This window comes from Coregonus lavaretus (assembly GCF_964263955.1).
Source record: "Coregonus lavaretus genome assembly, chromosome: 22".
Classification (NCBI taxonomy): domain Eukaryota; kingdom Metazoa; phylum Chordata; class Actinopteri; order Salmoniformes; family Salmonidae; genus Coregonus; species Coregonus lavaretus.
In genome coordinates, this window is record NC_140009.1 from 24,829,171 (window position 1) to 24,856,182 (window position 27,012).

General features: G+C 44.7%; 3 protein-coding genes across 3 annotated transcripts; 1 reads left to right on the forward strand and 2 right to left on the reverse strand.

Moving 5' to 3' along the window:
- Positions 1–904: 904 nt before the first annotated feature.
- tti1 (TELO2 interacting protein 1) lies at positions 905–9,011 on the reverse strand. Its single transcript, XM_084187728.1, has 8 exons — positions 8,890–9,011; positions 6,230–8,557; positions 5,902–6,069; positions 5,158–5,303; positions 4,833–4,973; positions 4,429–4,633; positions 1,672–1,759; positions 905–1,470 (listed from the first exon to the last, which is right to left on the reverse strand). The coding sequence occupies exons 2-8, from the start codon at positions 8,532–8,534 to the stop codon at positions 1,248–1,250; spliced, it is 3,276 nt and encodes a 1,091-aa protein (XP_084043854.1). The 5' UTR covers positions 8,535–8,557; positions 8,890–9,011; the 3' UTR covers positions 905–1,247.
- Positions 9,012–9,364: 353 nt separating this feature from the next.
- On the forward strand, positions 9,365–16,826 carry LOC311149690 (regulation of nuclear pre-mRNA domain-containing protein 1B-like). The gene is made up of 7 exons (XM_084186898.1): positions 9,365–10,034; positions 10,156–10,285; positions 10,595–10,734; positions 10,897–11,018; positions 11,292–11,418; positions 15,016–15,191; positions 15,553–16,826. The coding sequence occupies exons 1-7, from the start codon at positions 9,884–9,886 to the stop codon at positions 15,700–15,702; spliced, it is 996 nt and encodes a 331-aa protein (XP_084043024.1). The 5' UTR covers positions 9,365–9,883; the 3' UTR covers positions 15,703–16,826.
- A 355-nt stretch (positions 16,827–17,181) lies between these two features.
- Positions 17,182–25,322, reverse strand: LOC311149893 (protein-glutamine gamma-glutamyltransferase 2-like; the record flags this gene model as incomplete). Its single annotated transcript, XM_084187126.1, has 13 exons — positions 17,182–17,368; positions 18,862–18,998; positions 19,266–19,426; positions 19,504–19,779; positions 19,868–20,110; positions 20,663–20,766; positions 20,862–20,991; positions 22,885–23,062; positions 23,177–23,305; positions 23,447–23,565; positions 23,666–23,893; positions 24,795–24,977; positions 25,313–25,322. The coding sequence occupies 13 exons, from the start codon at positions 25,320–25,322 to the stop codon at positions 17,182–17,184; spliced, it is 2,085 nt and encodes a 694-aa protein (XP_084043252.1).
- Positions 25,323–27,012: the final 1,690 nt, after the last annotated feature.

Sequence of the window (27,012 nt, forward strand, 5' to 3'; positions counted from 1 at the left end):
AAGTTAGTATCTGACCTTGCATTTTGTATGCAAACACACACTGATTTGTATGCTGCCATTGTAGACATATATTATTATTCAAAGCCAGAATACCTCATCACAGTCAACTCATAAGGCAGTCATACATTTCCTCTTGCCATTCTCCTTCCTCACACCCATGCATCCTGAGCAATCAACACATTCAGTTTTACAGTATGTCATCTCTGAACTGCATTACCCATAAGTGTGCCAAACAGTGCCTGCCTAATCAGTCAAGCTAGGCTGTCAGATGATTTCATGATTAACAGAATTTGAACCCTTGCTGCGTGTAGTTATCAAGCCTGGTTTGAGGGAAATGGCTTTCTCCCGTCCCTGGCTTTATGGGCTGCCAGGCAGGGCCTCCATGGCTGATGAGTAATGGTGCTATTGTCAGCGTTGGCAGCTGGATAAATAGCAAAGTATGGTGGAGATAAAGCACTCCCTCGCCAACGCAAAGCACATGTGGCAACCCTGTTCCTGTCTCCCCGGCACGCACATTCATTATGTCACGGAGAGGCTTCCAGACCCCTCAGTCTTAACAAGCCCTGACAAACAAGCCAGGGCTCTAACCTACACTTTAACCCTCGGTGGACTTCAAGTTGTATTCAAAATCACACTAGGACTTTCAATCAGGCATTTGTGCAGCAAGTATCGGATCCGTTCTTTGTGAATCAATGGGAGGTTTGTGTGGAATGACCATGACCTCTGGTTATCAAAGGAAGAATGGAACCAAGTTGTGAAGTTGAAGCCGGAATTGAAGGCAAATGAAAGCTCTGCCATTCTACTTACGGTGGGGAAGGTCAACTATGACATAGATTGCTACAGCTACATGCATGAAAGGCTAAGCAGTTACAACGAAGAGAAGAGGTCTGGAAAAAGAAATGTATGTTATAAAAAAAAACTAGAATTGTTTATTAAAGAGGACTATTAATGACTACTTCTTTTTTTCCTTTACATTCAAAATACTAGTCTTTTGTCCATCCCTTGGGAGCACAATGGAATATGTACACCCTTAACCAACACAACAGAACAGAATCAGCACTTAACATTTTGGTGTTTCAAAGTCACTGTTAAACTATAGGATGAGGTCTGCAAGGCACAGTCCCTGAAAAGAGGTTGGGGAAGACTAGGACACGCTATGCTCTCCTGTGGCCGTCGTCAGTGTAGTGTGCCTTCCTCTGCTTGGGGACAGACGGGTGGATGACTGGGGTACTGTTCATCAGTGCAGCTCACTGGATCTGGATCCCTGCTGGCTGTGTGTCCTCAGGCAAGCCAAAGTCCTCCAGGAGTTTCAGGACATTATCTGTGTACTCGTTCCTCTGGAGGCCCATCCCACTCAGCTCCACAGGCTGCAGGTCAGGGTGGGGCGGGGTGTAGGAGCAGGGACAGTATAGCTCGTTCAGAGTCAACCAGAAGGCATCAGGGTCCAATTCTATTAGGTGGCGGAAGACACTGCACAGAATAGAGATAGCACATTGATAAATTCAACTGAATAAAATGATCATAGAAAGCTGACGATAATACATAAGGTCATACATTACACGATAAATCACAATATATGATGTGTTCAGATATGATAAGGAAATGGTACCAGATAAAAACTGGCTTTTAATATATTGTACTGCTAGATTTACTATTGCAATACAAATATACCTTAGACAGGCCTCTTGCAGTTTGGGTGGCTGTCTGCAGCTGAGGTAGGGCAGGCAGGCTTCAGTTACAGCATCCAGATCTGAGTCCCCTGCAAATACAACACAGATATACCACATACACTGCTCAAAAAAATTAAGGGAACACTAAAATAACACATCCTAGATCTGAATGAATGAAATAATCTTATGAAATACTTTTTTCTTTACATAGTTGAATGTGCTGACAACAAAATCACACACAAATTATCAATGGAAATCAAATGTATCAACCCATGGAGGTCTGGATTTGGAGTCACCCTCAAAATTAAAGTGGAAAACCACACTACAGGCTGATCCAACTTTGATGTAATGTCCTTAAAACAAGTCAAAATGAGGCTCAGTAGTGTGTGTGGCCTCCACGTGCCTGTACGACCTCCCTACAACGCCTGGGCATGCTCCTGATGAGGTGGCGGATGGTCTCCTGAGGGATCTCCTCCCAGACCTGGACTAAAGCATCCTCCAACTCCTGGACAGTCTGTGGTGCAACGTGGCTTCGGTGGATGGAGCGAGACATGATGTCCCAGATGTGCTCAATTGGATTCAGGTCTGGGGAACGGGCGGGCCAGTCCATAACATCAATGCCTTCCTCTTGCAGGAACTGCTGACACACTCCAGACACATGAGTTCTAGCATTGTCTTGCATTAGGAGGAACCCAGGGCCAACCGCACCAGCATATGGTCTCACAAGGGGTCTGAGGATCTCATCTCGGTACCTAATGGCAGTCAGGCTACCTCTGGCGAGCACATGGAGGGCTGTGCGGCCCCCCAAAGAAATGCCACCCCACAACATGACTGATCCACTGCCAAACCGGTCATGCTGGAGGATGTTGCAGGCAGCAGAAGGTTCTCCACGGCGTCTCCAGACTCTGTCACGTCTGTCACATGTGCTCAGTGTGAACCTGCTTTCATCTGTGAAGAGCACAGGGCGCCAGTGGCGAATTTGCCAATCTTGGTGTTCTCTGGCAAATGCCAAACGTCCTGCACGGTGTTGGGCTGTAAGCACAACCCCCACCTGTGGACGTCGGGCCCTCATACCACCCTCATGGAGTCTGTTTCTGACCGTTTGAGCAGACACATGCACATTTGTGGCCTGCTGGAGGTCATTTTGCAGGGCTCTGGCAGTGCTCCTCCTGCTCCTCCTTGCACAAAGGCGGAGGTAGCAGTCCTGCTGCTGGGTTGTTTCCCTCCTACGGCCTCCTCCACGTCTCCTGATGTACTGGCCTGTCTCCTGGTAGCGCCTCCATGCTCTGGACACTACGCTGACAGACACAGCAAACCTTCTTGCCACAGCTCGCATTGATGTGCCATCCTGGATGAGCTGCACTACCTGAGCCACTTGTGTGGGTTGTAGACTCCGTCTCATGCTACCACTAGAGTGAAAGCACCGCCAGCATTCAAAAGTGACCAAAACATCAGCCAGGAAGCATAGGAACTGAGAAGTGGTCTGTGGTCACCACCTGCAAAACCAGTCCTTTATTGGGGGTGTCTTGCTAATTGCCTATAATTTCCACCTGTTGGCTATTCCATTTACACAACAGCATGTGAAATTTATTGTCAATCAGTGTTGCTTCCTAAGTGGACAGTTTGATTTCACAGTAGTGTGATTGACTTGGAGTTACATTGTGTTGTTTAAGTGTTCCCTTTATTTTTTTTAGCAGTGTATATACCAGAAGGAAAACCGAGGAAAAGAAAAAAATGGGAAAAGAAAAAAGGAAATGGAGATAGTGCTGAGGAAGAAAATGCTGAAATGACCTGGGAATTTCACAGCAGCCTGCCTCCATCTCCGAATTTCACACATCCACTCCCCACTCTCAGTACCTCTCATAACCATGGCAACTCCATCACTTTGTAGTAGTCCCCCCCCACCCCAGACACGTATTCCCTAAGCTCCTAACTGGGTCGCCATTCAAACCTAATTTCAAAATAAGCCTTCACGCTTCTTGCTCAAGCTTTTCTTATTTGGCAACTCAACCCACACGGGTGAAAAACCAGCCTGCTCGTTGTGTCAGAAAACATTGGTGCATATTTCAAAAGGATTATTTCAGCATTCATTTTATCCAGTATACCTATCCCCCTCTTTTCTGTAGAATCAAGAGGCGAACAAAGAAAATAAATACTGAGGGAGAGGCCAGTCCAGGTGTTTCTCTACGGGGGTAAATAACCTTAAAAGCATATCACATTGGGAGAATTTCTCTATTTCTCTGTGGCCAATAATTGCCTTTCTGGAGATGTCCCAGCGGTGAGGTGGAGCTGATGTTTACCAGTGTGTTCTACTACTGCTGCAGCTTCTGTCTCTCTGTGTCTCAACTTAAGCCGACTCAGCTGTGTTCCTCTGGGGCTGATGTGTAGGGAGGTAGCATCTTCACAGACCAAGGACAGAGAAGACCATGAATCGGCTCAGCTAGGTGAGGTGTATCCAAACGGTTCTACTATTGAAAACCAGTGGGTGTCATGCTGGCCCTGCCTTGTGTGTCTCCATCTCCCTTGACTAAGGCAGCAGCAATCTCTGTCTCCCTTGGGAGCTCGGTTGGGGAAATGTACATGCACATACACCATTCAATGCAGTCTATAGGATACACCGGTTGTAATTCCAAATCAGTGCAAGGGTGACACCTTGTGGCCAAAAAGCTTTATCATTTTAACATTTCCTAAAAAAGGATGAAAATATTGCTGAGTGTCTCCTAGAATAAAGAAGGAAGGGTGTTGGTGGCCTGCCTACCTAGGTCCAGACGACAGCAGAGAGCCCCCAGGCCCTGCAGCACAGCCAGCTGCAGCTTGTAGGCCAGGGTGTGGCTGTAGACTGGGCCGGCCCTGGCACTCACTGGTGCCTGTTTGGACAGCCAGGCAGTCAGCTTGGGGACCACCTCTTTAGACACCCTCTTCCTCAGGAAATCTCTGCAGGTTTCCCCCAATGTGCACAGAACCTAGAGAGAAAACACACACAGACATCATAATACATCATTATAAATACCAACTGTTGTAGGTGAAAATGTATACATTCATGAATTAAAAATGAATTCCCATGTGTGCTTTTTCCTAATTATGTAATCAATTATGTATTATGTAAACATCAAATTATTATTTAACTGAGTGAAGGTGGGAGCAGTAGTGAGCGATAGATACCCTGAAGGCTCGGAGGACAGCTAGTGGGTCATCAGTAGTAAGTCTGAGCAGGAGGGCAGGCCAGCAGCGGTGAGCCATGGGCAGTAGCTCATTCTCCTTCTCACTTAGCACACACACACACTGCTCCAACACATCCAGGACCTGCAACAAACCAAACAACAAACCTGGGTCAGGACTCACAGAATTGGCAATAGTGAGCACACGTGACAGCAACATGTGGCAGGCAAACTAGTTGAATCCAGACAGAGCCTTATATTTTATTAACTCTCTAGTCTCTAGTTTTTAAGCTACGTATCTTTGAATTCAAAACAATCTAGAGGACTACCTTGAGCCTGAGTCTCAGACTGGGGTCTGAGAGCAGGTGAATGCAGCGCTCCATGACGTCTTTAGCTATGGTGATGTGGGCTGGAAGCTCAACTTTCACATCAGGACCATCCGTATCCTCTTCACAGTCCATGCTTGGCGGGAGCTCTGAAAAAAAAAAAAAAAAAAAACATTTCAATGCAGTGCATGAAACTCAGCGACTCATAACACTGATGGATTCTGATTTCTGTAGAACAGTTTTCAATTGACATTTTTTAAACATGACTAACTGTCACAGCAGCACACCACACAAAATCTTCTGACGCCTAAAAAGCAGTGCAATGACTCAGGACCCAGCTATGAGGAAAACAGCACGAGTCAAACTTATTCAACACTTGAGCCTGGTTCCTGTCGCTGCTGCTTGGGGTTTGCTAGGCCGGGTTACAGTAAAACACTTTGTGACAACTGTTGATGTCGAAATGGCTTTATGAATACATTTGATTGATTGATTGATTGATTCTTGTCATGTATGGCTCAGTTGGTAGAGCATGGCGCTTGCAACGCCGGGATTGTGGGTTAGATTCCAGGACCACCCATACGTAAAATGTATGCATACATGACTGTAAGTCGCTTTGGATAAAAGCGTCTGCTAAATGTCATTATTATTATTATTATTATTATTATTATAGCGTTAATGTTGTGTATCATTAATGTGAGAAATTTGTTTTCAGGGGAATAGTGTGGCAGCCAGCGAGCCCTAACTAACCTGGGTGCTCTGTGCCCTCCTCCTCTGCCCCGATGCCCACTGCCAGCTCCTTTTGTTTGTTGTAGTCCAGGAGAAACTGGCGCACATTCAGCTGGTCCTGCTCACGCCACACCTTCTTGGTTCCCAAAGCGTCACTTGTTCCCGCAACACTAGAGGGGAACCACCTCGCTGTAGTGGAAAATGATTAAGATTGTGTTACTTAGGCTGTGTTAGCTAAAGGTTATCATTTTGTGTCCTGTGTTTCAATTTCCTCTCCGGGTTCTCCTATTAAAAAGCATAACAATGTTATAAACTAGGGAAAACATTTAAGTGGATGTGGAAACTTTACCTAGAGCCTTCATAAGTGAGTGCAGCACAGTGCAGAACAGAGGGGACGTCTCGTCGTAGCTCAAGTCCAGAGCCAGCAGCACGTCCTGGACTATGTCCCCCACCAGAGGCAGCAGGCTAGGGTCGGAGTGACTGAACATGACGGTGAGGACCCTGGGGGCGTGGGGGTGGATGCCAAGCCTCTGGAGGTTCAAAGACACGTCGTTCAGCAGGTAGTCAGAGTTCTCATTGATCAGCTCCTTCAGGGAGGCGTAGCCACAGGCCTGGCTGATGTCCCACATGGCATCCAGCGCTGCCTGGCTGATCAACAGGGTCTCATCCCCGGCCTTCTCCAGCACCGGGTACAGTGATGTCATCAGAATGAGACGGAAGTCCATCCCCAAGGCCTGGGCGAAGCAGCCTATCCCCTCCAATTGGATGCAGATCTGCCAGATGTTGCTGTTCAACTCATGGATTGTGGAGCTCTTGTGGACTGCTTGGACCAACTGGAGGGGATTCCCTTTCCCTTCAACCCCATTAGATATGGAGAGGAGACTAAACTGAGTTTGCTGCTTGTGTTCCCCTCTGTCTGACTCCTCAGCAATAAGGGTTGATAGGTGCCAGTGGCTCAGGCCGGTGTACTCCTCTATGATGGATTCTACTACTGCTTTCAGGTCCTCCTGACTGGGCACTTCCTGCCTCTCCGTGCCTCCTGCCACACCGATGCCCGCTGCCCCCTTGATCACCTCATTCAGCACCATTGCAGCTTGCTTCCTGTAGACCGACGACTCCTTGTACAGATCCATGAAGTGATCTACTAGGAGATAGACATTCCCATAGTAACCTAACACCCTGCAGATCTCCTTGAGCAGGGAGAAGATTCTTTCGTCTGTGAAGTAGAGGAAGTGCTTCCTCTGAGCATATGCCCTGTGGAGTCCGGGCCCCGTCTCCACAGTTACGGCAGAGCTCCTCTCCTCCACGATGCGGACGTCCATCACGTCTAACTCCAACACCTGCATCAGGGCCTTGGACACCCGCTGGAGGTGGGCAGCCGAGTTGAGCACCACTATCAACTTGGGGCCCAGGATCTTGAGGTAGCCCAGGAACACGTTGAGGACAAACACCTTATGCTGGTCATCAGACGTCCTCATGAGGCGCGGCAGCGAGGTGGCCAGGGAGTGGAGGTTCTCTGACAGCACGTCAGTAAAGGCCTGGTTGTTACTATCTGAGCTCTGACTCCTCTCTGCCACCTCCCTCAGGGCAGCTTCACACCTCTCCCTCACAGTGGGCTCCTCATCGTTCACAGCCCCCACCAGAGCTTCCAGGAGGGGGCCCACACACTCACCCAGGGAGGAATTACAGTTGGCCAGGAGGTGGTCTGAGAGGTTCACCATCTCAAGCCTCACTCTCCAGTGCTGATGAGCTGAGGTGCAGGAGATTATCTTTTTTAACAGTAAGGCCAGCCTCCCAGAGGTGTTTCGCACCCAGTCCTGAGTTCTCTGCACTACCAGCTCCCATACTCTCCCCAGTTCCCACGGCTGTCTCTCCCCAGTCCCTGTGTGCTGAAGCTGGTCGTCAGCCATCACCAGTCCCACTGTCTTGAACCACACCTTAATGGCCCTAACTGTGACAGCATGTCCATGTCTCATATCGCCAGTGATCACACGGCTCACAGTGATGGTGATCCCAGGTAAGAAAGAAGCCATGGTGCTACCTAGCATCCGCCTCTCCTCCTGACCCACAGACACATGGTCCAGAGAACAGTCACACTGGAGGGTCAGGGCCTGCAGGCATTTCAGAGCAGCAGCCTGCACAGTGCGAGACTTCTCCTGCTCTCCCAGTGCCAGCAGCAGGGAGATAGCAGCCCCAAGGCCAGGCAGCATGATGGGCTCAAACAGCTTGAAGACCACGTCACCGTAGGCTGCATGCAACAGAGCATCCAGGCACCTCAGTACTGCAGCTCTCAGCTCCTCTGAGGCGGGTGCTGGCTTCCCTGGGTCCATGGGGGAGCAGAGGCAGAGGCAGAGCTCTGAGAGAAGGTCCCTCAGCGTCTCCCAGCTCTGTACACAGGTGTTCTCCAGCACATAGCCTATGGCCTCGGCCACAGCCTGGATCAAGCCATCCCGCTTGGGGCCAGGGATTTTGAGGATGAAGCGGAGTGGAAAAAGGACATAGTCCTGCAGCTGCTGCAGAGTACCATCATTTACATGCCTCAGCTGTGTGCTCAGGGTTTCCACATTGCCCACCGTGGGCTCATGAGTCAGGAGCACACAGGCTGGACGGAGGTAAGCAAAAGCAAGCTTTGGGTTGTCAATCTGATGGTCCATTCTTTGAAGACAGATGCCACTCACTGAAAGAGAGAATTATGATATTGGTCATCCAATCATATACTGTTTTGGGAAGTAGTGGGATGCAGTTTAGCAGTAGGCATGCTCAATGCATTCAATTAATTTTGATTATCAGAATAATAGCTTAGACGTATATTTTTGAGTTACCTAAATGTTCATCTTATAGGCCTAACTTTGGTCCTTTGCTAATCACCCCAAAACAGAACTTTGCCTGACCATCCTTGCTAAAGGTAACGTTAACGTTAGTTAGATAGCCAGACAGCTAGCTATCTAATGGAATGCTTAAATGACAAAGCAAGAGTAACCTAACAAAGTAAGATTCAAATTAGCTTACCTTTGTTAGTAAATATTTTGTAACGGACATCTGAGACAAACACATTTCGAGATACAGCACTGAAACTGAATGAAGACTGCCCTAGCTGGCTGTCACACAAGCGTCAGTTTACCCCTGTATCTACGTCATTATCCTGCGTCGCATAGTTGTGTTTACCATGCTTGCTAGCTAGCTAGCTAGCGTTGGTGCAGTTGATACTTGTAAATGAATTAAAATGCAAAGTTTTGGGGGTCAAAGTTCACTTCGTTGCACTTGACCTGCAAAACTGGCTAAAGGAAACGGTACGATTGCGTGTAAGCATGATGATACTTGATCGGTTGATTTAGCTAGCTACTTTGCATGTAATTTGATGTCGTTTAATATAGCTACACGTGACAATAATGTTACAATATTTCAAGTAATGATCTAATTTCACCAGTTACTCTGCAACGTTTTTTGAACCGTGTGACTCTGTCGGGTGAAAGGTCAAGCGGCCATCTTTGAAGAGATCCAGAGATTTTTTGAGAGCCAGCTGGCTAACAAAGTAAGGGTATAGCTACATGTATGTGTATTGAAACGGCACATTTACTAGATTATGAATAGATGTATTGGTAATGAACTTGCATCTAGTATCTAGAGTAGCTAGAGAGCAAACAAAGCCAGTGGATAGGTTAGCTAACTCGCTAGGCTACCTAACTAGGACTTTCTTGCTGGCTATTTGTAAACAGATAGATAGCTAGCGAGCTAAACACGTTTACTAGATTGCAAACTCATCAATGTAAAGGCAATTGCATAATCTAACCCGTTTTTGTAGGTAGTTAAATTAAGGAAGAGAAGCATGGACAAACATACGATTGGTTAGCTAACGTTAGGGTGTTTCATGCGTAACGTTAGCAGGTTGCATGGCTAACTGGCTGCAACTTTGTTTTTGATGACATTGCTAGTTTCCTCAGTTAACATCCAAGAAACAGTTGTGGGGTGAGGCATATCAAAGAGAGTCCTCTCTGGGCACATCATGTCATCTTTTTCCGAGTCTGCGTTGGAGAAGAAGCTTTCGGAGCTCAGCAACTCTCAGCAGAGCGTTCAGACGCTGTCTCTGTGGATCATTCATCATCGCAAACACTCGTCGCTCATCGTCAAAGTATGGCACAGAGAACTGAAGAAAGGTGAGAGAACCTATGAACGTTGCCACCTCGACAATATTTACACACTGAAACGTTGATATGTCACTTGAAGAATGCCAGACACTGTTATTTACTTTGTCTACTTTCTGTATTTGTCTTTCAGCAAAAAGCAGCAGGAAGTTGACTTTCCTTTATCTTGCCAATGATGTGATACAAAACAGCAAGAAGAAAGGTCCAGAGTTCGCCAAAGACTTTGAGACTGTCCTTGTTGATGCTTGCTCTCATGTTGCAAGGTATGTGGTCTGGGATGATACAGTTTCAGAGCTAAACTTTTCTCTAACACTGAACTGTTCCGTTGTATGATTTTTAAGGCAGTAGTCAAGAGACTTGTGCTGCAGGCCTATGTTTTAGTATACCATGTTTGCACTGGAGGGTTGGCCTAGCTACATCAGTAAGACATTAACCTGCTTCAAAACATTGGTAAATGGAGTACACTGCTACAGCAGTATAACAAGACAAGAGGATCAAATAAGTTATTCAGTTGCTCGGCTAGGAAGAGTTGAATTTCATGATGAATCAGTCTCTTTCTCTCCCTCCCTCAGAGAGGCTGATGATGGTTGTAGAAGGCCCATGGACAGGCTGCTCACTATCTGGCAGGAGCGCAGCCTCTACAAGGTAGAGTTCATCCAACAGCTGAAGCTCGCCATCGAAGACTCTAACAGCCCCCAACACCAACCCACAGGTACAGTCAGTCCCCTAGGTCTTCACTGATGTAGCAGTTCAGCTTTACTAAATTACTTACTGGTGACAGCTTGTTTCCTATTCCTATTTGGATGTCAGCATTCCCACGCAACATCAACTTCCAATTGGTTGTTTTTGTATGAATCTGTGGTATGTTTTGCAGAAGCGAAGAAGGCCCCTAAACGGACCTATCAGAAAATCCAGGAGCTGGAAGAAGAGGAAGAAGATGATGACTACAGGGGCCACATGTCCCCACGAGATTCAGACATCTCAGGGCCACAGCTGGTAAACAGAATTAACACAACTCCATGTCTTTAGCCCATTCACCAGTACTTTGCTTATTACACTGCAATGTTTGACAGCGTTTCACACCAGTTGAAATTATCTCCCAACTCTCCACTAGGTGTCAGTGATCCATAGATGTCCCATGGACTCATGATTTGGAAAATTCTTGTTTTGGTACTTTGGTTGTGAATTGTTGTGTTTAGAAACATTATCCAGCTTGAAAATTGGAGATTTATACCCAGAACTTTGTTATTCACACTCCTCTCCCCTCAGACAGAGGAGCTGGTCAAAGCCCTGCAGGACCTGGAGAATGCGGCCTCGGGTGATGCTGCTGTGCGCCAGAAGATTGCCTCTCTGCCACAGGAGGTGCAGGATGTGTCCCTGCTAGAGAAGATCACTGGTAAGTCCTGAGGGAGTCTTCATGGTATCTAGAGCACAGGTGAACTTTTGACCCCACCTATCTCCAAACTCAATGTGTATTGTAGGCCTAGTCCAGTCTGCTACAAGGGATTATTTTTTCAAACTTACATTTGGTGAATTAAATAGTTTCGATATTGTGGTTTTACATTTACGTTTACATCATTTAGCAGACGCTCTTACCCAGAGCGATTTACAAATTGGTGCATTCAACTTATGATAGCCAGTGGGACAACCACCTTTTTTATTTTTATGGGGGGTGGGGGAAGAAGGATTACTTTATACTATTCCAGGTATTCCTTAAAGAGGTAGGGTTTCAAGTGTCTCCGGAAGGTGGTCAGTGACTCCGCTGTCGTGGGGGAGCTTGTTCCACCATTGGGGTGCCAGAGCAGCGAATAGCTTTGACTGGGCTGAGCGGGAACTGTGCTTCCGTAGAGGTAGGGGAGCTAGCAGGCCAGAGGTGGATGAACGTAGTGCCCTCGTTTGGGTGTAGGGTCTGATCAGAGCCTGAAGGTAAGGAGGTGCTGTTCCCCTCACAGCTTCGTAGGCAAGCACCATGGTCTTGTAGTAGATGCGAGCCTCAGTAAATAGTCCGGGTGGCCATTTAATTAATTGTTCAGCAGTCTTATGGCTTGGGGGTAGAAGCTGTTAAGGAGCCTTTTGGTCCTAGACTTGGTGCTCCGGTACCGCTTGCCGTGCGGTAGCAGAGAGAACAGTCTATGACTTGGGTCTGGAGACTTGTACAATTTTTTGAGCTTTCCTCTGACACCGCCTAGTATATAGGTCCTGGATGGCAGGAAGCTTGGCCCCAGTGATGTACTGGGCCGTGCGCATTACCCTCTAGTGCCTTACGGTCAGATGCAGAGCAGTTGCCATACCAGGCGGTGATGCAACCGGTCAGGATACTCTCGATGGTGCAGCTGTAAAACTTTTTGAGGATCTGGGGACCCATGCCTAATCTTTTCAGTGTCCTGAGGGGGAGAAGGTGTTGTCGTGCCCTCTTCACGACTGTCTTGGTGTGTTTGGACGATGATAGTTCGTTGGTGATGTGGACACCAAGGAACTTGAAACTCTTGACCCGCTCCACTACAGCCCTGTCAATGTTAATGGGGGCCTGTCGGGCAGCTTTTTCCTGTAGTCCACGATCAGCTCCTTTGTCTTGCTCACATTGAGGGAGAGGTTGTTGTCCTGGCACCACACTGCCAGGTCTCTGACCTCCCTATAGGTAGTCTCATCGTTGTCGGTGATCAGGCCTACCACTGTTATGTCATCAGCAAACGTAATGATGGTATTGGAGTCGTGTTTGGCCACGCAGTCGTAGGTGAACAGGGAGTACAGGAGGGACTAAGCATGCACCCCTGAGGGGTCCCAGTGTTGAGGATCCGCGTGGCAGACGTGTTGTTGCCTACTCTTACCACCTGGGTGCGGCCCATCAGGAAGTCCAGGATCCAGTTGCAGAGGGAGGTGTTTAGTCCCAGGGTCCTTAGCTTAGTGATGAGCTTTGTGGGAACTGGTATTGAACACTGAGCTGTAGTCAATGAACAGCATTCTCACATAGGTGTTCCTTTTGTCCAGGTGGGAAAGGGCAGTGTGGAGTGCGATTGAGATTGCGTCATCTGTGGATCTGTTGGGGCGGTATGCGAATTGTAGTGGGTCTAGGGTTTCTGGGATAATGGTGTTGATGTGAGCCATGACCAGCCTTTCAAAGCACATCATGGCTACCGATGTGAGTGCTACGGGGCGGCAATCATTTAGGCAGGTTACCTTCGCTTCCTTGGGCACAGGGACTATGGTTGTCTGCTTGAAACATGTAGGAATTACAGACTCGTCAGGGAGAGGTTGAAAATGTCAGTGAAGACACTTACCAGTTGGTCAGCGCATACTTTGAGTACACGTTCTAGTAATCTGTCTGGCCCGCAGCTTTGTGAATGTTGACCTGTTTAAAGGTCTTGCTCACATCTGCTACCGAGAGCGTTATCACACAGTCGTCTGGAACAGCTGGTGCTCTCATGCATGCTTCAGTGTTGCTTGCCTCGAAGCGAGCATAAAAGGCATTTAGCTCATCTGGTAGGCTCGTGTCACTGGGCAGCTCGCGGCTGGGTTCCCCTTTGTAGTCAGTAATAGTTTTCAAGCCCTGCCACATCCGAAGAGCGTCAGAGCCAGTGTAGTAGGATTCAATCTTAATCCTGTATTGACGCTTTGCCTGTTTAATGGTTCGTCTGAGGGCGTAGTGGGATTTCTTATAAGTGTCCAAATTAGTGTCCCGCTCCTTGAAAGCGGCAGCTCTAGTCTTTAGCTCGATGCGGATGTTGCCTGTAATCCATGGCTTCTGGTTGGGATATGTACGTACGGTCATTGTGGGTACGACGTCGATGATGCACTTATTGATGAAGCCGATGACTGAGGTGCTATACTCCTCAATGCCATTGAATGAATCCCGGAACATATTCCAGTCTGTGCTAGCAAAACAGTCCTGTAGCATAACATCCGCGTCATCTGACCACTTCCATATTGAGCGAGTCACTGGTACTTCCTGCTTTAGTTTTTGCTTGTAAGCAGGAATCAGGAGGATAGAATTATGGTCAGATTTGCCAAATGGAGGGAGAGCTTTGTATGCATCTGTGTGTGGAGTAAAGCTGGTCTAGAGTTTATTTGTATTTTTTTCTCTGGTTGCACATGTGACATCCTGGTAGAAATGAGGTAAAACGGATTTAAGTTTGCCTGCTTCTGGATGAGCATTTTCTTGTTTGCTTATAGCCTTATACAGCTCGTTGAGTACGGTCTTAGTGCCAGCATCGGTTTGTGGTGGTAAATAGACAGCTACGAATAATATAGATGAAAACTCTTGGTAGATAGTGTGGTCTACAGCTTATCATAAGGTACTCTACCTCAGGCGTGCAATACCACGAGACTTCTTTAATATTAGACATCGCGCATCAGCTGTTATTGACACACACCCCCGCCCCTCGTCTTACCAGACTTAACTTCTCTGTCCTGCCGATGCACGGAAAATCCCGCCAGCTCTGTATTATCCGTGTCATGGATCAGCGACGACTTGGTGAAACATAAGATATTACAGTTTTAATGTCCTGTTGGTAGGATATTCTTGATCGTAGATCATCAATTTTGTTTTCCAATGATTGCACGTTGGCAAATAGAACAGATGGTAGTGGAGGTTTACTCACTCGCCTACGAATTCTCAGAAGGCAGCCCGACCTCCGCCCCCTTTTTCTCCATCTTTTCTTCATGCAAGTAACGGGGATTTGGGCCTGTTCCCGAGAAAGCAGTATATCCTCCACGTCGGACTCGTTAAAGAAAAAATCTTTGTCCATATCGAGGTGAGTAATCGCTGTTCTGATGTCCAGAAGTTATTTTCGGTCATAAGAGACGGTAGCAGCAACATTATGTACACAATAAGTGAAAAAAAAACAAAAAAAAACAGTTACTAACTATGCGAAAAAACTAACAAAATAGTGAAGTTGGTTAGGAGCCCGTAAAACGGCAGCCATCCCCTCCGGCGCCATTACAAATAAGGCAACATTCCACCTTATTTGACTTGACTCTGACCCTGTCCCTATAGATAAGGAGGCAGCTGATAAACTGTCCAAGACGGTGGACGAGGCCTGTCTACTGCTGGCTGAGTATAACGGACGTCTGGCTGCTGAGCTGGAGGACAGGAGGCAGCTGGCGCGCATGCTGACAGAGTACATCGGTAGCCAGAAGGACGCCCTCACCGAGAGGGAGAAGAAACTGGAGGCATGTCTAAACCATCTAAATCTCTTGTTACAAACAAATAATAATAATAATAATAATAATAATATGCCATTTAGCAGACGCTTTTATCCAAAGCAACTTACAGTCATGCGTGCATACATTTTTTTTGTGTATGGGTGGTCCCGGGGATCGAACCCACTACCTTGGCGTTACAAGCGCCGTGCTCTACCAGCTGAGCTACAGAGGACCACGATAAACAACAAATTAATAAAAAACATATTTATGTTCCCATTTATCGAATTACAGCAGCTTTGTAATTTACTTTGCTTGTTTAGAAGAAGTATGCAGTGAACCCATCTGAACTGTGCACCATCTGACATCAGTACCGTTATTTGTATTGCAGGAGTACAAACAGAAGCTGGCACGGGTCACCCAGGTGCGCAAAGACCTCAAGTCCCACATCCAGAGCCTGCCTGACCTCTCTCTGCTGCCCAATGTGACGGGAGGTCTGGCCCCTCTACCCTCTGCTGGAGACCTATTCTCCGCCGACTGAGCTCCCTGCCACACCCTGCCTCTTGCTAGGGCACACACTGTTGAACCTGCTCACTAGCTACTGAACCCTAGGGAGAGACTGATAGGGACAGTGGAAGCTTGGGGACATCCCCGGTGGGAGAGACAATGGTCGTTGAAGATTCCGTTCCACCAGCTTGGACAAATATCTCCTTTTTGATTTTATTCTGAACGCCAGCTAACTGATTCTGCGTTGGAAGGAAGAGAAGGGTTGGTCATTAGCCAATCCCCATTTTTCTGCAAAGTGTTTTTGTGCTCATATGGTGGGATGGTGGCTCTCACACCCACTAGATCTTTGTGAAGAGATGCATCTCATTTATTTTAATCGCTTAGAAGTTGGTTGCTTTTTGTAATGTTGGGGGGGAGGGGAGGGGGGGGGGGGGTGTTTTTCTATGTAGGTTATATTTTGGTTGTGACATTATCTTCCATAATTCCAGCTCAACACAACAATATCCTTCTTTTCAGGTCTGTCATCAAACATGTCATGCATACCAATCATCAGTCAATACCATTACATCCATGTAGTAGTTTTTCTCAATCCAATGTGAAATAATTTAGCCCTCAGGCAAGTGGTTGATAGAAGTTATTAGAGCAATCTTGGGGCAGATCGAGACTGACTTACAGTCACTTAGAAACACGTGTCCAGTAAAATTGTCTTTGATGAGCTCTGCTCTTTCCCAGATAATTGCATCACTTGGTACAAATGTCAAACTAACTAGCAGACTGATGCTTTTCAGGACTATGCTTGGCCACCAATGATTCAGTATTATTCAGACTTGACAGAGTAGCAGAATGTGAACTGGCTCATTGTTCATTCTGTCACTGCTGCAGTCCTTCCTCAGGAGTCAATCGTTAACTGACAGTTTTACAGTGGTTGGCAATCTGATTTCTGCAATCTCTTTAGTTTGGATTATGGATCCTGGGAGATAAGTGCTTGCCAATGTTACATAATACATTAGTAGTAATAGGAGGACATCTGCCCACAAATGTTTTACTAGAGATGGTAGAAATGTGTGAAATGTATATTTCTCTGCAGATAATGTACTACAGCAGTAGTTTTTCAGTAATAAAACAAATCCATGGATACAAATAAAATTGAACAATTGGAAAAAAGCTGTACAGACTGGTTTATACTCAGACTAATGTGACATTGATACACTGGACCTGTTTATATAATTTTAGGTGGACATTTTGAATCTATCGACTTTCACCAGCGTCTTCCGACAGGTGGCTTTACTCCTGCACAACACTCGTCTCTGATTCAGTGCAGACAGATTTGTTGTGCTATCTGATGTAAAACAATGGATTTACAGCATTCACAAATTATGTAAAAAGGTCATTCAAAAAATCCTATATTTGTATTTCTTGAATAATGAGAACTCATCTAAGTGTTACAGCATACAAATGTACAGATGTCATCAAATACTGCAAGGCAGTGCAGTTGAAACGTTGCAAATCTCATTTAAAAAGAAATGGTGTTGGTGTCATTGGCCATTATATTATTCATTCCTATCTCAATGTTCAAGTATTGCTTGATGTTGCTCAGCTTGTCACTGTCGAAGTCTACTGTTAGGGTCCTGGACCCGGTGCTAGTAGGTGTGAATTCCACTGTGCACTTGACCTCCTGTTTTGGACCAACACTTCCAACACTGCAGGGAGAATGGAGAGAACAGCAAGGTCACAAGAGGGAATGGATACAGTCATGTAGTCAGAGAGCAGAATTGACTGGTAGGCTACAGTGAGGGAAAAAAGTATTTGATCCCCTGCTGATTTTGTACGTTTGCCCGCTGACAAAGAAATGATCAGTCTAAGTTTATTTGAACAGTGAGAGACAGAATAACAACAAAAAAATCCAGAAAAACGCATGTCAAAAATGTTATAAATTGATTTGCATTGTAATGAGGGAAATAAGTATTTGACCCCCTCTCAATCAGAAAGATTTCTGGCTCCCAGGTGTCTTTTATACAGGTAACGAGCTGAGATTAGGAGCACACTCTTAAAGGGAGTGCTCCTAATCTCAGCTTGTTACCTGTATAACAGACACCTGTCCACAGACGCAATCAATCAATCAGATTCCAAACTCTCCACCATGGCCAAGACCAAAGAGCTCATATACATGCCCGTCTGAAGTTTGCCAATGAACATCTGAATGATTCAGAGGAGAACTGGGTGAAAGTGTTGTGGTCAGATGAGACCAAAATCGAGCTCTTTGGCATCAACTCAAGTCGCTGTGTTTGGAGGAGGAGGAGGAATGCTGCTTATGACCCCAAGAACACCCTCCCCACCGTCAAGATGGAGGTGGAAACATTATGCTTTGGGGGTGTTTTTCTGCTAAGGGGACAGGACAACTTCACCGCATCAAAGGGACGATGGACGTGGCCATATACCATCAAATCTTGGGTGAGAACCTCAGCCAGGGCATTGAAAATGGGTCGTGGATGGGTATTCCAGCATGACAATGACCCAAAACACACGGCCAAGGCAACAAAGGAGTGGCTCAAGAAGAAGCACATTAAGGTCCTGGAGTGGCCTAGCCAGTCTCCAGACCTTAATCCCATAGAAAATCTGTGGAGGGAGCTGAAGGTCGAGTTGCCAAACGTCAGCCTCAAAACCTTAATGACTTGGAGAAGATCTGCAAAGAGGAGTGGGACAAAATCCCTCCTGAGATGTGTGCAAACCTGGTGGCCAACTACAAGAAACGTCTGACCTCTGTGATTGCCAACAAGGGTTTTGCCACCAAGTACTAAGTCATGTTTTGCAGAGGGGTCAAATACTTATTTCCCTCATTAAAATGCAAATCAATTTATAACATTTTTGACATGTGTTTTTCTGGATTTTTTGTTTTGTTATTCTGTCTCTCACTGTTCAAATAAACCTACCATTAAAATTATAGACTGATAATGTCTTTGTCAGTGGGTAAACGTACAAAATCAGCAGGGGATCAAATACTTTTTTCCCTCACTGTATATGAGCGGAGCTCTAGTATTTTCCAATGTGAGAAGGATATGTGGCCTTGAAGTGAGTTTACAATCAAGCGTACTCTACTGTACTTCCATATTTGGAGATTGTTTACTGACTAGTGGCTAAAAAAGCTATCAAGCTAATATTGAACTGATCCAGTGTGTCAGCACTGTTTGTATACTTCTGTATGAGGATTTTTCCATCTGTGAGGCTGGCTCCCATCACACTGAAGAAGCAGTTCTGCAGGAGTTCTGGTAGAGGGTTCTGTAGTGAGATCTCTGCAGACAGCTTCTGGTTCACTCTGGGTTCTCCCAAGAGCTGCAGGAGAACATATTAGACATGCTGATTATACCCTCTCTGAATAGATTTACATTTTAGTCATTTAGCAGACGCTCTTATCCAGAGCGACTTACAGGAGCAATTAGGGTTAAGTGCCTTGCTCAAGGGCACATCGACAGATTTTTCACCTAAATATTACACTAAAAGTAATCAACTTTATCTGAGGAAAGGAAACACTGAATGATTTGATGATTTAACATCACAATTTCTATAAAGAATTGGTAAAGAAAATACGGTAGTCAATACCTTGATGGCTATATCTGGGCTCTCCAGCACGATGGTCCTCTTTGCCTTGTGGAATTCCCTGGGACTTGATTCGATGACAATGAGAACCAATTGAATCAGCCTATCTGATGTTATGGTGTCACCATAGTCAACATACTCCACTCTTAGGGGAAGGCGCTTCTCTACAGATAAGAAGACAGCAGGGTCAGGGAAAACATACATTCCATGTTTCTGGCTTACACTGTAGATGGGACCTGACCTTTTCCAGTGGGAACCTCCATAGTTAAGTCTTCAATGAATCCACAGTTGGCACCTGGTTTGCCATCATAGGACACAATCCGGGCATAAAACATAACACGACACGTCTTGTCAGCCTCTGTGTTGTTTGTGACGACTGCAAACACATCAAAATCCGCCCCAATGTCCATGTCAGGGGACACCTTGATCTTCACCTTCAGGCCTGGTTCCTCTCCTTTCTGCTGGAGCTCATGGTGATGCTTGGCTCTCTCATAGACCTCTCTCTCCTGCAAAGAACCTGAAAGCCACCAGAAGTTATAATCGAGCTCTAGCACAGATTTACAAAGACTAGTCAGGTATTTTAGTGTCCTGCAGACGTGGCCTACCTTCAGGGTGCTTGTATAGGTGTGTGATGTCATGCCTCTCGTCACTGCCCACAGCCTTGGTGCTGATAAAGTGCCCCACATCCGTGGACGATCCCCCCATCTTTACCATCCTGCCATTGGTCAGCTTCACATACTCCACCACGTCAGCGTTGACCTCAGCAAACACAAACGGGGCGTCGTACTTCAGGGTTAGTTCTCCCTCTTTAATGGCTTTCAGAGGGACAGGGCCACAGCAGAACACTCCTGTCAGAGAGAATAACCAAGGACATGGAGTGGGTTGTTGTACTGCACTACATCCTTGACAAGCTGTCAACTGAATTCAAACTGAAAATGTGATCATGTTACCTCTCATTGAAATGGTTGTGAGAGAGTACATGCCAGACAAAGTAACACTTCATAAAACATTTCCCATTTCAACATTTGTCTCTGGATATCTCTGAAGATAGGCCTACATCAGACTACCATGCATCTTCATTGATTGCACCTTGCATTAAATGAGTTGATGTAGATAGTGTTACAAGTGACCTAGATACTCCCAGCTGAGTGAATTAATACCTAGTAATAGACAGATCACACAGATAGGATTGCATTCTAAGACACTCTGAGGCCTGTGCCTAGAGTGTGAATGAAATCCTCTTTGCTCCTAGTAATTTAAAGTATACACATTAGATCTGACCTTAAATTACTTGCTTTGGCCATGATTATAATACTAGCTTAATCTATGAAGCATTTTCATACACACAGTGGTGTCTGACTTGCACTATAACTTTAGTGTATTAACATTTGCAGGCTCACCTTCACTCTTTTCTTGTGGTGTGGGGTCACTTGCTTGCCAGCCATCATAGCCTGCTTCAAGATCAGGACGAGCCATCCAATTATCTACCCACACGTGGAAGTTCCTGAGACAAAGTGTATAATACAGGTACATTGTAACATTGTTTCACAATCATATAGAGCATTGTTGTTTCAGTACCGCTTACTGTATTTTTCTCACCATACTGAATCATCAGATATATCATTTCCATCCTCATCATACAGGAACTCAATCAGTAGGTTGCTGTTTGTGTCATGAGCGGATCCAAAGTTAGTAACCACTCGACACGGGACACCCAGAGCACGAGAAACTTGTGGACAGAAGAAGTCAAACATCAGCACCTTCATATCACTTGGCAATTAAAGAAAGGCAATGAAGATATTACAAGTAGCTGCAGATTACAGTCCTGACAGTTTCCATTGAAGTCATGCACTATAAATAATCCATTGCCTCTTTCTTGTTAAAGCGCTTGCCTCATAACCAGACAAAATATGTATTCTAGTACTTACAGCATCAAGACAAATATATACATTCACTATTTTATGTACAGTACCAGTCAAAAGTTTGGACACACCTACTCATTCCAGGGTTTTTCTTTATTTTTACTATTTTCTACATTGTAGAATAATAGTGAAGATATCAAAACTATGAAATAACACATATGGAATCATGTAGTAACCAAAAAAGTGTTAAACAAATCAAAATATATTTTAGATTTTAGATTCTTCAAAGTAGCCACCCTTTGCCTTGATGACAGCTTTGCACACTCTTAGCATTCTCTCAACCAGCTTCACCTGGAATGCTTTTCCAACAGTCTTAAAGGAGTTCCCACATATGCTGAGCACTTGTTGGCTGCTTTTCCTTCACTCTGCGGTCCATCTCATCCCAAACCATCTCAATTGGGTTGAGGTCGGGTGATTGTGGAGGCCAGGTCATCTGATGCAGCACTCCATCACTCTCCTTGGTCAAATAGCCCTTACACAGCCTGGAGGTGTGTTTTGGGTCATTGTCCTGTTGAAAAACAAATTATAGTCCCACTAAGCGCAAACCAGATGGGATGGTGTATCGCTGCAGAATGCTGTGGTAGCCATGCTGGTTAAGTGTGTTTTGAATTCTAAATAAATCACTGACAGTGTCACCAGCAAAGCACCATCACAACTCCTCCTCCATGCTTCACAGTGGGAACCACACATGCGGAGATCATCCATTCACCTACTCTGCGTCTCACAAAGACACGGCGGTTGGAACCAAAAATCTCAAATTTGGACTCATCAGACCAAAGGACAGATTTCCACCAGTCTAATGTCCATTACTCGTGTTTCTTGGTCCAAGCAAGTCTCTTCTTATTATTTGTGTCCTTTAGTAGAGGTTTCTTTGCAGCAATTCGACCATGAAGGCCTGATTCACACAGTCTCCTCTGAACAGTTGATGTTGAGATGTGTCTGTTACTTGAACTTGTGAAGCATTTATTTGGGCTGCAATATCTGAGGCTGGTAACTCTAATGAACTTATCCTCTGCAGCAGAGGTAACTCTGGGTCTTCCTTTCCTGTGGCGGTCCTCATGAGAGCCAGTTTCATCATAGCGCTTGATGGTTTTTGCGACTGCACTTGAAGAAACTTTCAAAGTTCTTGAAATGTTCTGGATTGATTGACCTTCATGTCTTAAAGTAATGGACTGTCATTTCTCTTTGCTTATTTGAGCTGTTCTTGCCATAATATGGACTTGGGTCTTTTACCAAATAGGGCTATCTTCTGTAACCCCCCCTACCTTGTCACAACACAACTGATTGGCTCAAATGCATTAAGAAAGAAAGAAATTCCACAAATTCACTTTTAACAAGGCACACCTGTTCATTGAAATGCCTTCCAGGTGACTACCTAATGAAGCTGGTTGAGAGAATGCCAAGAGTGTGCAAAGCTGTCATCAAGGCAAAGGGTGGCTACTTTGAAGAATCTCAAATCTCAAATGTAAAATATATTTTGATTTGTTTAACACTTTTTTGGTTACTACATGATTCCATATGTGTTATTTCATAGTTTTGATGTCTTCACTATTATTCTACAATGTAGAAAATAGTAAAAATAAAGAAAAACCCTGGAATGAGTAGGTGTGTCCAAACCTTTGACTGGTACTGTATATATTGCTTCGCCATTGAAAAAGTCCCATAAACAATGGAACTGAACAAAGTTATTTTGCTTTTACCTGTGCATGCTACTGCAGCAAACACCCAACACTGGCCATAGCGAACCCTCTGGCAGCAGTTATCAGCCCACTGATGTAGTATGGCAACACTGTCTGTCCAGTGAGAGGGTCTCACGCCATCATCATAGTCACCTGACCAGTTGCCCACTAGCACACCTTTGTCATCATTACTGTTGATCTGACACACAAGGATAAAAACCATTACTTTCTTATAATGATGTATTGCAGTCAATAGTGCCTAATGTTTAGTCTGAGCACAGACAAATCCTGGTACTTCATTGCTCACACTTACCATGGCACTGATCACCCTAGTCACATAAACTGGGTTTCTCCTTCCAGAACAGTCTGCATCTGCATCTAACGTGTATTTAGGATTCTCATCCAGGAGTTTCAGACAGATGTCCAGCATCCCAGGCTCAAACTGCAAAGTGAGAACCAGAAGACAGGGATAAATATACATTCATCCTGGCTTGTCATACTTTACATAGTTCCACTAATTCAGATTCCAATAATGCATGCTACATTATATAATGTATTATTCTGTGGAAGCTCCACAACATACCTGGCCAAACGTCCATGGGGAAGCTTTGAATCGTTTCGTTGTGCCTTTGTAGATGAGACCAGCCTGGGATAACACATACTCCTGCCTGTCTCTCTCTTCCTCCATGTAAACTGCATCCTCTGTAGCCAAGAAAAATAGACAAGCGGATTACAGATGAGATCTGTTACAGAGCTCCCTGGTCTAATGATAGTGACAGATGAAAGAAACACTCTGACTTACTGGCACACCAGGGATTGAACAGCAGTACAAACTCCCCCAGTTTGACCTTCTGGCCCTGGTCCAAGGTCAAGGAGTACAGTCCAATGGGGACATCAGGAGGGGAGGACACAGACAGAGAGACTACATTCCCAGTGGGACTAGTAGTGGACGCACTCCAGTCTGTCTTTGATGCGGTGTCAGTCAGGCTGAAGGTAGACTTGGTGCCTGATTGCTCTCTAGGTAACGGCCCTGTTGAAAGACATAAAGAACAATTATGTCTTTATGTCCCCTCGATGCCGAAGACATTCAGTAGGGTCTGAAATGATTGACACTTGGGTCATTCCACTTCAAAAAGCACAAGAAAGAGGATTTTGACACCCACCATATCAGATAGTTGGGGAATCCTTGCTTGAAAATTCAGTATTTTGTCAGCAAAACTGTATGTATGTGAATTTACATGCATGTATATGAATTTACATTTACAGTGGGGTCCGAAATTATTGACACCCTTGATAAAGATGAGCAAAAATTATATAATAAATAATTCAAATACTGAGCTATATTGTATGCTAAAATAAATTGGGAAATTATATGATTTTATACTAATACAATTGCTGAGAGAAAGAGATTTAGTTTTTTCTCAAAAAGGTAGGTGTAAAAATTATTGACACCCCTGTATTCAATCCCTTTCAATACCTCACCTTGCAGGGATAACGGCACTGAGCCTTTTTCTAAATTGTTTTATGAGTTGGAGAACACATTGGGAAGGTTTGAGGATTTTATCAACTGAATCCTTTGGGACTTTATTACAGAATCTTTCCAGATCCTTGATATTCTTTGTTTGCTCTTATGGACTGCCCTCTTCAATTCAAACCACAGGTGTTCAATGGGTTTCAAGTCCGGAGACTGAGATGGCCATTGCTAATTTTTTATAGGAATCCAATAAATTTAAATGGACAATTTGAATTATTAGAATTCTTTATTATATAATTTTTACTCATCTTTATCAAGGGTGTCAATAATTTCGGACCCCACTGTAAATGTAAATTCATATTAATGAATATAAATTCATATACATACAGTTTTGCTGACGATATACTGAATGTTCCCCAACTAATGAGGTCTTTCTATCGTGTCCACAGTACTGTACCTGTCTCTGCTATGAACCTGAATGTGCTGATGCCTGCTTGGAACTGACTCCCAGATTTGAGGTGCAAAGTGATGGTGAAGGGCAGGCCCCTTCTAACTATCAGCCGGTCAAGCCCATTTTGGTCAGTGTGGTGAGTAGTATTGTTGATCCTACTCTCCACATCACATCGCTCTATATCCAAGGCTGTGAAAGAAGTCAATTAAAAACACATTTCAATCTCATGAAGACCATTTTCCTAAGTAATAATGTACAGTATAACATGTAAAAATGTGGATTTCTAACAAGCAGTGATTTTTTTATATTACTTATAAATCTATGTTAATCAGCAACAGGTTCCCAAATGTCAAGTTTATTTTCTGCTGATGGTATTTAATTGCAAAAATATGCAATTTCAATTGTTTAACAACCTGTCCACCAACCTGTCAAACACTCATGGAGTGTTTCCATGAGTAAACCAGAATACATTTTGATTTTTCTATACACCATAGATACACACTAAAGAAACCTTGTTATTTTACCTTGATCCATTACTTTAGATAATGCCGGGTGTTCCTGGTCGTGCCGTTAGAGTGCGTGCTTTATGATATCCTGACTGTAATGTCACTCCAGGGATATTTGTAGCATGTGTAATATGACCATGTTGTCTGTCAGGCCACACCCCCCTTGAAGCTGTTTTAGTCACGTTGTTCCTTCCCCAAAATGATTAATGTGGCTTACATCACATAAAGATGGAATTGTGAACTGTAGGTTTGTAAATTCAGCCTATGGTATAGCTTGCTAAATGTAACATAGACTCACACATCCACCTGACACTTGCATGCAGGTCTATAAATACTTTACAACAGTTTTCTACTAATCTTCAGATAAAATAACAACAAACACATTTTTGGCATAAACCTTTTATGCCATTATTGTTTTTTGTAACATATATTAATATCAAAGACAGAGGTTATAATTAAATGACAACCCACATTTAAATAAATTATATCTCAATGCCTCATTTTTATACTCATGTTCTGTGCACTGACATTGCAGTTAACCCATGTTTGACTTTTCAGGACAGTGGAGGGGAGCTCTGGTAGAGGATTGTTCAGTTCAACAGGGTAGCCTACACCAGTGGTTCCCAACTCTGGTCCTGGAATACCCCCAACAGCACATATTTTTGTTGTAGCCCCGGACAAACATACCTGATTCAACTCATTGAGGGCCTGATGATTAGTTGACAAGCTAAATCAGGTGTGCTTGTCCGGGACTACAATAAAAATGTCTGCTGTTGGAGGGACTGGAGGACCGGAGTTAGGAACCACTGGCCTACACAACAGTGTTGTTATCTGATACAGACAGTTTAACCGATGGCTATGTGCTGACCAGAAGGGCTATGCTCAGTCAGTCAGGTCACAAGGTTTAGTCATGACCTATGACCACTTGATGTGGCAAGATTCACTTTCCAGTGAATGAAGTTGTTCCCATTTCTTCTAAAATGTTGACTGAACCGGATAATACTCAGTCAGAAATGTGTGGTTTCTGATGAGTTGAGAATGCCAGACGGACCCTTAAATAATTGCCAGTTAGTGGTGTTCGCCCTTTCCAGAGAATATATTCACAGAGCCTTCTGTCCAAATGGAAAAAATAGATTAAGGCCGGGATTCAATTTCTCCACAATGCACGTTTTAAAAGCAATATTCCTGTGTTCACGGAGACCACATTCATGGTAAACGCTGCATATGTTGGCTTAATCCGAAATTACCTTAAATGGCGCATTGTCCAAATCCTCGATTGGCTACTCTGCTTTCCCACCTGTCAGTGGGCTTATTTTGACCCTGGATAGTTGATCCCAAATCTATTTACCTGTCTGGGCAGCAAATCATATCTAAGCATGCCACTGACAAGTTGCCCTGAGCCTGCAGAGAAAACTGATGGGAACAAGACTGATGTTTCTTTCGCCAGTTGTTTGAGTTTGACAATGTCTACATTGTTATTATAAACAGCGTTAAATGTGTGTAAAAATTGGGTAATCAAGAGACTCAACATCACAAGGGAAGGATGTGTCAAATTCCAAATAAATTTGTAACATTGAAATTCATAGCTGAAATATTAATCATATTACAAGAAAAAAGGTAGTCAGTTCTATGAGCCAATGATGGCAAACGCATAGTCGTTCAGTTAAAGCAGTAGTTGATCAAGAAGTGGTTGCTTAAGTAGTATATCAGATGAATGG